Raw genomic sequence first — 13,854 nt, 5'->3', positions numbered from 1 at the left:
ACGTCGGACTGAAGCAAATCCTTCAGGGTGTGTTTCTTTTTCTAACACTCTAATCTTTTTTATGACTCTGATTGCTATCATGAGCCACACACACACACATAATCATACAATCTGTGTCTGCTGCTATTGTCCTATAAACATGCTGTATGGATCTAATCATAGATAGACGAACTTCAAGTCTGGATGCAGTTAAACTACACCCAAGTCTGAGAAATACCAGTCACCAGTCAAGATTTACGCATCTCTTACGCATCTCATTTCCCACTTATTCTATGATGGACACTTTTGCGTCAGCATTTACGATCATTTTAATCAGCTTAGTGTTCCTATAATGACATTTGACATGAAGCTATCTGAATAGTTTATGGAGGCACTGGGGGGAAAGAACCCGCAGGCAGACAGTAGAGACGAGCATCCATGTTCATAAGTCAAACTCAGGCGCCCGTCCTGGATTCCTCGGAGGGAATGGAGCTGATTAAAGAACCTGTTTGCAGACTGCATGGCTCAAACACACAAGAACACAGCACAAACCACGCAGAGCTGGGTTTATTTATCATCTCTAATAGAGGAGGGAAGTATGAACAAGATCGAATGGTAACAATGTATATATAATTATAGTTTCTTTCTCTATGATTAAAGCTCACTGAAAGAGATTAGTTACAGATTCTCTGATTTGATTAAATTCTAATTCATTTAAATATGTTTCAGTTAAAATGTCCATTTTGCGTTCACATTCTTAAATTCAACAGATTTCTTGTCACTACTGCTGTAAATTATACAGGACAGTGTTTTAGACTGATACAAACAGTTAACTCAAAGGAAATCCTTTAGACCTAGTCATGAAATGAACTGGCTCATAAGAGTCATTTGCTTGTGATTCAGACTACACTGGTCGAGCTATATCTTTCTGATTCTCTAAAGACAACAGTTCATGACTTGCTTGTGTATTTAACTGATCATGTAATTTTTTTGCATGCAGCATGCAAGGACAATTCAATAGAAATACGTTTTTTGTCACTATTTTGCGTTACAGTCTTTTTTTAATCATGCTACATTTGATATGCACATCAACTCACATTGTTAACTCAGGTTAAATATGGTTTCTTTTGCTGTGGTGCTACAGATTCAGCCACAGCAGATGGCACTTAGAAAGCAGCTGCACCGAATTGTTCATGGCTATACAACAACCAGACACTTCTGGACTGAAGGCAAGTGTGTAAATGTGCTTTATAATGCTTTCTTCTCTAATGGTCTGCACAAGTGTCCTCATGTGTATGCATGTACTGTATGTGCTCTTACATTTAGGAGTGCTGCGTTGGCTGTTTTTCTCAGTCCAGCTGATGGAGTGCGGATCTCCACTGTACAGCAAGGTGCTTTCTCCATTATAGCTGCGCGTACGGCTGGACGGGACCAGCTGAAACAGGTTCTCTTGAGGCATAAAGCTTCGAGGGAAGGTCCTTCGACCTGCATACAAACACATTTTAGGCGCACATGATACAAAATACAAATACAACAAAGAGTTTTGACCAATAAACTTCCAAGATCTTTTTGGAGACTTCCCCGTTTTTTTCTATTACTGAGTGTATAAAATTTGTATTAAAAAGATATATCTACAGTAAGTTGTATAAATAAGTTATAGTATATAAAAAAAATTTATTATTATAAAAATTTGCTTGATATTTCCAAGTTTCCCAATTTTAATATACATTAAGTGTACACATTTAATTTTTTAAGTTTATATATATATATATATATATATATATATATATATATATATATATATATATATATATATATATATATATATATATATATATATATATATATGTAGAATAGCACTACCAACATCAAGATCATAGGTTTGACTCCCAAGGAACACACATGATACATTGTTACCTTAAAAACACTCACATTTTCTTTGGTAAAAGCATCTACCAAATGCACAAATGACATTTCCTATTAACTAATTAAATCTTTGCAGAATTCATATGTTCTGAATCATCTCTTCATGCTTTAAGGCTCATGAAATCAACATGTCCAAGCATCTTGACATTCCTCTTCCTCCCATTCCCTAATTCTCTCTCTCACGCTCTTCTTTTCCTTTCTTTCTCATTTCCTCCATCAAACTTTCCACAAGGCAGGAAGCTCATCCCACTACAGTGTTTTGCAAAAGTCAGTGTGCCCCATCAGGGAAAACACAAATAACACACATACACACACACACAAAAAATGTCTTTAATACATTTCTCGAGTTCTGGTGAAACTCAAATCATGCTGACCGTATGCACATCTTTATCTGCCTCCAGCACATCACATAATGTAAGGAATTTGTAATATCACTGTTGAAAATATGAGCACCTGTGTAACAGCATCAACTAGCCTCCTAGATGAAAATGGGTTTTGTATTTTGGTTGTGGCAGACTGACAATATATGGATGTAGGCTGCAAATGCATGTTTGATTCCAAGTAGAAGAATCAGCAAGAACACAGTCCTGTTCTGTGCCACTGAGCAATGCCCTCCACGCTAACACAGTCCAGAGGGACGCTGCATGCAATTAGCGAATTGTGACTAGCTTTGGATAAGAAAGCATCCGCTAAATGTTAACCAAAGAATTAATTTACTAATTAGGCGCTCTGGGAATTGAGGAGAGGCTCCAAATACCAGACTGAAGTTTTTGCTCTTAACACCATTTTTCATACAGACTTGCATCGTTACTTTGTTTAAAAATAATGGTGTAATTATAATAGAGAAACATAACATAAGTGATACCATTTGTTTAGAATAAATTAATCAAACTCAGACAGAAACTACTAACTATCATTGCATTTTTAGAAATTGTCAGAATTAACCATGACTATATATATATATATATATATATATATATATATATATATATATATATATATATATATATATTACATTATCAATTATACATTATATTATTTATTTATTTTTAGATTTAATTATTTATTTAAAAATAATATACAAAGCAATAATAACTATAGATTATAACTCTTTGCAGCATCATGAACTTTGGCCATTAAACTTGCTTTACATTTAAGCTCTCAGTTAAGTCAAAAACAAAATAAAAAAATTGTTCAGAAATAATTTAAAAATAATTAATGACATAGACACAGTCACTGTTTTTACAGTTGTAAATAGCACAGTTGTTCTGGTAAAGGAAAGCTTACCGTCACCGTAGTCTTTACTGCGGCTGGACATGTGGAACTGGCGTGGGAAGGTCCCGTGTTTCCCGTGACGCCCTGCAGGTGGAGCAGTTACATACAAACCGGTCAGATGCACGCTTGACATGACCAGTGGTGTACAACAAGCATTTCATCTCCATTCACAGAAAACAGCAAATATTGATAATGAAACTGATTAGAGTATTTGATATTAAGATACGTGACTCGTGTGCGTGCAGTCACTTGAATAAACTGTGAGGGAAACCTCATGAAATCAGATAAGCAGGGCCTGCTGTAGTGAGAAGCTCTTTACTTCATTCATTCAAAGCGACAAAACTAGAACACTCCCATTACAAACACCTGAGCTGTCTACTGCACTACAGAAAAGACGGCTATGATACTGAAGTTAAGGACATGTCCAGCTTATGTGAAAAGGTTCAATGTGGCTGAATCTATCCAATGTTCTATGTATATATATATATATATATATATATATATATATATATATAAGCAATTATTAGCAGTCTATTCTAATGCAACCCCCCCCCCACCCCCAAATAAATAAATAAATGTTATTTGCATTAATGTAAACCAAAATCTTAATTAATTACATAAAATAATACATTTGGATAAATCTCACAAAGAGAAAAAAAGGAAATTTCCCATGTATATTTTATAGATTTCATTCCAATATATAATTTCAGTTATAAGAAAGGGATTTTTTGCATTAAGTACATTTTTTGTACTAATATTAAAAAATATATATCAGCCCTGATAGGATGATTTATGTATTACATTATGTGTGGCATTTATGTACTACAGTACCCCCCCCCCCCTAAAATTACATGGAATCTGGCAAAAATATGTTTAATTGTTATTAAAAATTATCTTGTTAAATTATTTTGAGCCATGCATTAAACATAAGCACTGTGATATGGTTTCATACTATAGAGTTTGTTTTGAGTAAATTCATTACAAGTAATAATAATAGATTCTTTCTTTTAATATTTGAAACTGTAAAAAAAATAAATAGACATGTTAATAATAATAATAGACACGTTATTAACTGCCATGAAAATAATGCCAAAAAAGCAATGTTCCTCCAATATAATATATATATGAAGGCATTGTGAGTCACCCATTTGTCCTCTAAATAAAGCGACTGAAAAAAGATTAGAATGTAAGAAAGAAAGTGAAGGACGGGAAAGAATGAGGAGGACAGAGTAAGTGGCTGTGCGTAAACTAGTTCGCAGGGCTGCTTGCTAGAAACGCGAGTGCTGCGTTCTGACGCTGCATGCAATTGAAAGCAGCTGTTGAGCGAGTCGACTGCCTCCCCATGTGCTGTTTGCAGCCCGTCTCCCAGGGAGACCCAGTGATTTGCTCTGTTTAGAAGCAGAGCGCAGAGTGGAAAAATCTACTCACAAGACAAGAGGAAAAAAAAAGCGCCCTGCTCTCTATGGACAAATCCTCAGTTTTGGGGATCTGAATGCATGTATGAGTGTGCTCGGCCTTTAATGGAAAGACACGCACGTTGTCAATATCATAGAGCTCTTTTTATTCCATAACAGACAGAGATATAAATGGTTTGTGCGTAAAAGGGAAAGTTTCTGTGAAAAGTGTTTTTGTGCATGTGTGTGTGACTGGCCTCCCTCTGTTGGGGAAGATTACTATCTCATTATCAGGCAGGCCTGCTCTATTTGATCGCCGCTCAAGAGGAAAAACAACAGAGGGAGAGCTGGGCATGAGCATGAGAGCTGGAGAGAGTGAGAGTGACAGAGCAAAGGAGAGACAGAGAATACTAACCAGGGAAGGACAGGAGAGAAAATCTCCTTGTTTAACCACTCCAGTAACTTTCAATCTCTCAGCACAGCAGAAGAAAAGGAATGAAAGGGAAAAAGGAGAGAGAAAATCTCATTCACTCCCCATCAATACAGGTTTATAACTCAGTGAGCTGCCTACAAAGACAGACTTTTCAGATTGAAAAAAAAAACGAAAACATTTTCTTAATATTTTTCTTATTTTGAAGTATAAATATCTAAGTATCATTAAACCAAGATAAATGTAATGAAAACAAACATTTTAAATTGTTATAACATTTCACAATATTACTATTTTCACTGTATTCTTGATCAAATAAATGCAGCATAAATTAAAAATAATACTTTTTTGGAAACATCAAAAAATATATTATTCCAAACTTTTGACCAGTAGTGTGCATGTACATATATGTTTCTATTATAAAATTTTGCTTAATTTATGCTAAAAAAATATTCAAAAGAGATAATAATATTTTTTTTAAATCAATTTCTTAATATTTTTGTCTTATTTTTAGTTTAAATACCTAAATGTCATTAAAGCAAAATAAATGGAATTTTTTTAGAATGGAATTTTAAAATGGAATGAAGTAAAATATTTTATAATTAAAAAAAAAAAAAAAAAAAAAAAAAAAAAAAAAAAATATATATATATATATATATATATATATATATATATATATATATATATATATATATATATATATATATATATATATATATATAAAATAGCATTTAAATATACTATTTTCTATATTATTATTCTAATATTTTGTGTTCAATTAAAGGTATTTATAATAGTACACTAATATATTATACTCTATACTATACCAATTTTGAATCAAATCTCCCATGCACTTCCAAAACAAGGTCCTGTGCAGGGCACCAAATTAGTCACTAATGAGGCTCCATTTCTGTTAGGATGCTCCCTTAGAAGACAGCTGCCTATCTAGGCAGTAAAATCAAAGCAGCTCACTGTGTTTGGAAACAGAGGTACAATCACAGCCACATTCAATAGACTGCAAATGTACGGTCTTGTTTTGACGTGACGCCCCACTGGCAACACAGAGTGACCACAGCCAACAGCTCTCTATGCTTCTGTCAAAGAGAACCAGCTGTATAATGGAGCCGAGACCTTTAAAACAAGCCCACAGCTCTAACACAAATCCATATTCAATTGCTCATGTCAATCTCACCTTTGTATTCATAATTGAGGTTCAGGTAATTGTTGTCCCGGTTGTTCTGGGAGAATGGCGGGCTGTGGAAACACAAGGAGAAGAGGAGGAGGGTTATTTTTGCCTGTTACTCCCCTGTGTGCAGTGGTGAGGTCTGCCTGGCCTACATTCCTACACTGCACAGTCCCCGTCGTGCCAATGTGACCACCTGCCACCTGTCGTTACTCTGAGGATGGAGGATTTCTTTACCTGATATCTGACCCCACATACTAACGTCTGACCATTCATCGGGGTTTTGCAAACTTTTGAATAGCGCAACGAAAGCGTTATGTGTCAGTCAAACGTAGGGACTCCCAAGTATGTGGAGATGTATGCCACTATCTTTTCAAATTATAAGCCATTTTGCTTTCATGTGGAGATTACACTAGATTTTTAGTATTTGAAAATATTTCAGACCCCGGAACATATATGAGCAACATGATACGATGTCATGTTCCAAAGGCTTTGGATTTGAATAAATAAAAAATAAACACACTATACTCTACATAATCTACACTTTATACTTGGTGTCAATAAGATTTAGTTTTTTTACATTTACATTTATATTACATTTAGTCATTTAGCAGACTTTTTTTCCAAAGTGACTCACAAATGTGAACAAGGGAAGCAATCAAAATCAACAAAAAAAAAGTCATAATATGCAAGTGTGTAATAATATGCATAGCCTAACACAGTACATGTAGCCATTTTTTTGTTTGTTAATGATATAATAAATAACAGGAAAAAAAGAAAGCTAGTGTAAGAGAGAAAGCTTTTTTTTAAACAAGCAGTTAGAAAACAAATAAAGTGTTCGTTTTTTTTTGCATGCAAATGATCAAAAGTAACAGTAAATACTTTTATAATATGTAAAATATTTGCTGTTTACTGCCCTTTAACTTTTAAACAGCAGTATAGGGTTGGGGTTAGCATATTCTTCAGAATGAATCGATACTTTCGCTCTCACACATTCGGATTCGGCATTTAATTTAGTTTTTAAATCAACTGAATTTGCATAGAAGAAAAAAAATCATAAAAACTATATTTTTGTGTCCTCAGTTCTCAGTGATGCCTCAGTTACCCAAAAAAAATAAAATAAAAACAGAAACAGATTAATCCTATTTTCCAGGCAAACAAATGACTAATTCCAATCTGCCATCACTCGCTCAGCTGTGAGTAGTTAGACAGCAAAGGTTATCTTTTTTTTTTTTTTTATCAATGTGAGCTGTAGCTGGCATTGATTCACAAAACAAAGAGGCTCTAGCACATGAGGATGATGTAAAAATGACACTGATCTCGCCTCTGCCAATCAAGATGTGTGCTTAAAGTCAACATAAATCAGCAAATCGCTAACATGTTTATTTGAATAATATGCATTTCGGTGTGAAAAGGGATAATCAACAGCCTGAAATGACAAGCAATCCTTGATTTTATCCTTTTAAAGGGGCGGGGTCTAATAAGAGGACTTGATGATGTCAACAGAATTATAAAGTCATTTAAGAGGTGGAGCAATATTTTTATGAAATATTGCAGGAATAACATTCACAGAGAAACCTCCAGAGTAAATACGTTTAATTAAAAAAGTCATTTGGAAGGATTTCGATTTTAATGTTGAGATTAAGACGCAAAAACCCCAGTTGCAGCTCATCTCGCAGGAGCCATTTACAAAAAAAAATAATAATAATAATAATAAATACGCTTTTTGAATTCTTACAGGCAAGGTCAATAAAAAAGAAGTCATGAGTTAATGTTAAGAGAAACATAAAGTGATTGTTATTGCCCTGACCCTGATATCCCTGTTGGACGGTGACGTCAGTGCGGAGCGGGGGGATCGGCGAGACCCCGGATAATGGGCACACACACCCGTAAGAGGGGAAAAATTTCCATGCACATGTTTCCTGCCATTGTTCTGAGAGCTAAAAGCCAGATAAGGCTTGTGCAGGTAGCATGGCTTTCCTTTCTCTTTCCCTCTCTCTCTCTCTCTCTCTCTCTCTCTTTCACACTTTCCTGTCTTTCATTCTCACTCTTTTTTCCCCTGTGTTTTTTTCACAGTGCATTATTGACCAACTCTTTTTATAACAATAGCACACAGGAAACAGAGAGCAGAATAGATTGGTGAGATCAACCCACTCTCTCTCCATCTTCCTCTCTTTCAGTCTCATTCTTTCTCCCTCTCTGAGCAGAGCAGAGGCGGCGAGCGATAGCACTGGAATCCAGGCGTCCTGATAAGTAAGTTGTCGCCATGGTGACATCAAGGGCTTCCTGGTAGGCCTCCGTGACGACCTGATTCCATTTCCTCTCTGGGCGGCTGGTACGTTTATCAGATGTCCCTACCCGTAATTATTATAATATACTCTTTAAATGTGAGGTGAGTAATTGTTGGAACATAAAAAAAGTCTTCCGTTGTCCAAAAAACATTCTTCCATTCAAATGCAGAGACAAGTATAAATAAGGCATTTTTTTGTTTGATTTCATCTAACTACTAGTAGTGACGTTCCTAAACAACATTTTTTTAATATGACTATTTCTGCTGTTTTTAAAACAATTGCCAACAGTTAGTAAATCTGTGAGACTATTTTTGATATTTTAGTTGCTAAATACTGAAAACTAATGAAGAATTAAAAATAGAAAAAAATTAATTACATTAAATTTGGAAAAACAAACACTAAAACAAATAAAATATGACTCCAATAAACTAAAAAGAAATGAAAAAAAGCCCAATAATTTTTTTTTTTTTCTTTTTACAAAATTCCATAACATTATTTCAATAATGGCACCAGGAAATACTAGACAAATACTAAACCAAACGTTTAAATGTTATCAGTTTACACACTAACTTTTGCAGCAAAATTAATTCAGTGTAATTTACATACTATTATACTTTTTAGTCATATTTGGATCGAACTTTTTCATGTTTTCAGTTTTAATTTAATTTTCTTTTATTTCTATGCAGCTTTTTTCTGTTTTAGTCATTTTATCAATTCAGCTTATTATATTTAAATTAGTTGCCAAGGGAACATTTTTTTTTTTAATTTAAGTTTTTAATTTAATGTTCGTCTTTTATTTTATTTCAGCTTTATTTCAAATAATGATTCAGATAATTGTAGTAATACTTTTAGTATTATTATTTATTCAAAAACTTCAAAAAATGAATGAAATGAAATAAACATTCAGTTCAACAAAATAATTAAAAATTAAATCTCAATCCAAAAAACAAAAAAAGAGAGTAAAAATAACTTTCCATCACTATAGCTGCATGTTCAGTGTGTGCATTGTTTTTAAGATGATTCAAGTTTAAAAAACTGCTGTGCACCCTCTGACTGTTTTTGAAAAGTGCCATTGCAGTACTGCAAGTATTGCTGGCTCTTGTATGATAAATTGCTTGTGATGTGCCTCATTTGTAAGTCACTTTGGATAAAAGAATCTGCTAAATGTAAATACCAGGCTTTCTTAAACTGCATTTAGTAGGCTATTCTTTTTTGAAAAATGTAGTCTTATACATCCCAAATACACAAGCAAGTTCACAATACAGAGGTGTTTGGCCCACCTGTCTAGTGCTTGGTCCAGTGACTGACAGCTGCTGGAAAGTGACCCATTCGCACTCCCAAATGCCTCCATAATCTACAGACAAAAAATAAATGACATAATTTCATTGCATTACATTTTTCATTATGGTTTGTGGATCTGAACCTTAGCCCTCGTCAAGACTGACGAACGATTTTCCATTAACTAATGCCTATAATACTTCCAAGCTTCCTTTTGCCCAGACTGTTATAAAGAGCACAGTTACACAGAAAAGTTGCTTTATACAAGTCAAAGTACAGGGCAAAAGAACATGAGAGAACTTTTCACACTTTGTAAACAATTATTTAATTAAATTATAATAATAAACTTGTGATACATCAGAAACACAATTCATCCACCAAGTCCATGAGTTCTGGTGTACCTCAAGGTTCTGTCTTGGGCCCTCTTCATTTCACTACTTATATGTAAACAACTGTAAATTAATCAAACGACATGGGTTTAACTTCCACTGTTATGCTGATGACATTCAGATTTATTTAAGCACACCTTCCACTTCAGTGTTTCCTTCCACTAAATTAAGAGCTTGCATCAAGGAACTCAATCTTTGGCTGGAGGGAAATTACTTTAAATTTAACTGGTAAAACTGAGGTAATATTAATTAGCTCTAAGTCTGCTGTATCTAAACTATCTGGTCATCATGGTATTCTCGATAATGGCGGAAGATGTTTACTTGGGGAAGAATTGTTTAATAAAGTTGATTTTTATTTTCTTTGCGCACAAAAATTATTCTTGTAGCTTTGTAAAATTACGGTTAAACCACTGATTTCACATGAACTTACATGTCCTTAATTCATTTCTGGGTCTAAGAACATTTCAGTTGCATTGCTGTCTATGGAGGGTCAGAAAGCTCTCGGATTTCATCAAAAATATTTACATTTTTGTTATGAAGATGACCCTAACCCTTTAAGCTAATAATATTGCTACTAACACTCATAATCCAGGGTTAAAAGCAGTGTATAAGTGTGAATAATTGCTTAAAGTGTTATTTAAAAAGATGTGGTATGTGTGAAAGCACATTGTGAGAAGTCACTTTAATCAAAGCAGTAATCTCCAGCTCAAAACCAAGGCTTACATTGGAGTCGAGCATTTCTGGGATGAACTCTCCTTCACTGTGGATGCTGGTGTAGGACCCCTGCCGAGCGATCTGCTGTTGTTCTTCTGGTACGCTGCCCGGAGGAGGTGAGGTTCGGCCTGTGTTCAGAGATCCTGCAGACAGACAGAGTGAGGTTAGCATGACACATCACACAGTCTTAAGTAAAAAAAAATAAAGTCTGGAATAGTAATACTTCCACAGCAACTAATAACAGAGTGCAGGATGGTAGAAACAAAAAGAAGTCGAGCAGACTGAAGTGCATAATGACTGGATCTAGGGGGTAGTTATGGTTTGATCATTGGGGTGGTTGAAGTGTGAACTGTTTGACTAGAGTCAGGGGTCATGCTCACTCATAAGGTTTATTTATTTGTTTGTTTTCTTATATATTTATTTTGGTGAAATTGTATTTTGTGCTATCATCTATGCAAAGTTGGTGCAATAAAGTACCATCATAGTTAACAATTACTTGTTTTCATGGGATATATATATATATATATATATATATATATATATATATATATATATATATATATATATATATATATATAGTAAAAACAGGATATTGTTTAATACTTTTATAATTTAAAAGAAATGTTTTAGATTTTTATCTTAAAATATAAAATAAAATATGTTAAAATATGTTTTTGTAATTGTACCTTTAATACTACTATAAAAGTAAATTATGTTCGAGACAGTGAATGTGGGAGGTTATGTTTATGTTCTAAAGAATGTGATGTCATAACCATGAAATGTTTGCATTTAAAAAAAGCATCTAGCTTTTCATGACATTGCCTTTGTAAATGCTATTTTTATTAACCAACTGCATAACATCATATAAACCATCTGCAAAGCATGCTATGTAGGCAGTGCACAAGTATTTCTCCTTCACCCCATTATGATGACAAATGCTGACTGCTCCGACACACTGAAATCATTAAAAACACATCCTTGACATTCAGCCAGCAGAAACCTACAACCTCCATCATTCCATTTGAAACGGAAGCAAGCTATCTCCTCTCTTTCGTCTCGTTCTCAGGTGTGAAAACACAGCAATGGTGCCAAACAATGAAAAAAAAAGGTGAGAGGGTGAGAAAGAGAGTGCGTCACTGAGCTCTTTTATCTCTGAAAAATGCTGCGCTCTATACATGCTCTAAATAATATTCATGTCATGAACCTCACTTCTCACTGTTTATTGCCTGCTGAATACTTTTAATGACCTGATCAGACCTACATCTAATTAATATTACCTTACGAAGACAAAAAAATGCCATGCTCCCAGATTTAAAACACTTGCATATGAAACTGATTACAAACAAACATGTTTTGTGTCATTAATGTGTGTTTGTAAGTCAACAGAGAAATGACAAATGTGGTTGAATTCACACTCTTCCTCTGCTGACAGAGCAAAAAGCTTTGAGAGATGCCCTTTCAAACACTACAAACTTACTTGTTCCACTAGTCTTTGACGCACACGCTTTACAATCTGAGACTGACAATGAAATGACTTTAAAAAACGCAGCTCCTGAATCAAACGCAAGATCACCTTGATTGTCCTTACGCTGTCCTAAAAGCTACATCAGTCAAATATGACTTCTGTCATCAGTTTCATGCATTAATTTGCATAAACATGCATTTCATAGACTGCATTTAAATGCAGACTTATACACCATTATTACATCGAATTATAAAAACTGTATCCGTATCGGTCTAGATTACAAAAACAGTACCCAAAGCCATAAGGAGGCACAAAACGTCTCTGAGTAAAGGATTTTACATGACTGACATGTAAACAAGCACCTGAATGGAAATTCCAGAATGTGCATTCAGGTAAACCGTTTATTTGGTACATGCATTTCAAGCGAACTGATTCCAACTAGCCAAATATTATGTAAATGCAACCGCACAGGGAAGTGGTATCACACTGGTGATTTTAATCCACTCTTCTGCCATTCCAAACATCCTAAATGATTTTTCCAGGCTTTCTCTAACAACCCTGACGTCACTCTGAGCTCTTTGATGCTATTCTCCAAGCCTGATGGAGAGAGAGCAAACAAAGCATATGATAAAGCCATTATGTTCTGCCGTTCTGAGTGTTGTGAGTGTGGTTTAGGGGTGTGTGTATGAGCCAGCGTGACGCACCTGTAGAGTGTTTGCGCACTCGTTCAGAGCCTTTGAGAACCGAGGCTTTGAGATCTCCCAGGGACCTGGATGACCTCATCTCGCTCTGCTTGTCTTGGCCGATCACTTGAAGGAACTGTGGAGAGGTGGATACATATAACGAATTCTGCTAAAATTAAAAAAATATATATAAATTGCATTCTATATTTTACCTGAATAATACTAAGGTCTTAAGAGTAAAGGATGTGTAGTTGTAAACTTGTGGTCTGAGAACTAGTTCATGTTCAGGTTAGGGTTTCCATTTGGGTTTAGGTGTTGTTTTGGTTTTGGTTTTGGCTTTGGTTGGGGTTTAGCTATGCTTTGTTTTGGCGTAGACTCACTTGGTTGTTGGGAGGTGTTTTCAGAATCACTCTCAGTAGGTTGTTCATTGCAGAGCTGGAGCTCAATCCCTGAACTGCTCGGTCCAAATCCTCCTGACACTTCAGAGCCACCAACATCTAAGACCAGACATGTCATTAATAAAATGCAGAGTTTAAAAACGAGACAAATGAAATGCACAGATCCTTACTGCAAAGTATAAATGCTACATGCAAGTAACTGTGGAGTAATTGATATGTAGTGTTAAAAGCTGATATACTGAGATAAACGTCAGGGGGCAAGTATAAAATTGATATAAAGTGGGATATGAAACCTGTACCCATATTGAATTCTATTATAATTTAATCATTTTCATTACATTACCATTCAAAGGTTTGGGGTCGGTAGGATTCATTAATGTTTCAAAGTCTCTTCAGCTCACCAAGTCTGCATTTATTTGATAAAAATATAGTAAAATCGTAACATCGTG

The 13,854-nt window shown here is 34.7% G+C and overlaps 1 protein-coding gene across 1 annotated transcript in view; it reads right to left on the bottom strand.

Moving 5' to 3' along the window:
- The window catches only part of LOC113099578 (mitogen-activated protein kinase kinase kinase 3-like), a 42,350-nt gene that overhangs the window by 9,843 nt on the left and 18,653 nt on the right, over nucleotides 1–13,854 (bottom strand). The window contains exons 6-12 of the mRNA XM_026264436.1: nucleotides 13,388–13,504; nucleotides 13,029–13,143; nucleotides 10,869–11,002; nucleotides 9,759–9,832; nucleotides 6,197–6,258; nucleotides 3,193–3,264; nucleotides 1,300–1,464 (exon numbers count right to left, since the gene is read on the bottom strand). Of these exons, the coding sequence (XP_026120221.1) occupies nucleotides 1,300–1,464; nucleotides 3,193–3,264; nucleotides 6,197–6,258; nucleotides 9,759–9,832; nucleotides 10,869–11,002; nucleotides 13,029–13,143; nucleotides 13,388–13,504 (739 nt within the window). The remainder of the gene's footprint in view (nucleotides 1–1,299; nucleotides 1,465–3,192; nucleotides 3,265–6,196; nucleotides 6,259–9,758; nucleotides 9,833–10,868; nucleotides 11,003–13,028; nucleotides 13,144–13,387; nucleotides 13,505–13,854) is intronic.

Source organism: Carassius auratus, unplaced genomic scaffold (genome assembly GCF_003368295.1).
Source record: "Carassius auratus strain Wakin unplaced genomic scaffold, ASM336829v1 scaf_tig00216977, whole genome shotgun sequence".
Taxonomy (NCBI): domain Eukaryota; kingdom Metazoa; phylum Chordata; class Actinopteri; order Cypriniformes; family Cyprinidae; genus Carassius; species Carassius auratus.
This window is presented reverse-complemented; position numbering and strand designations above follow the sequence as displayed.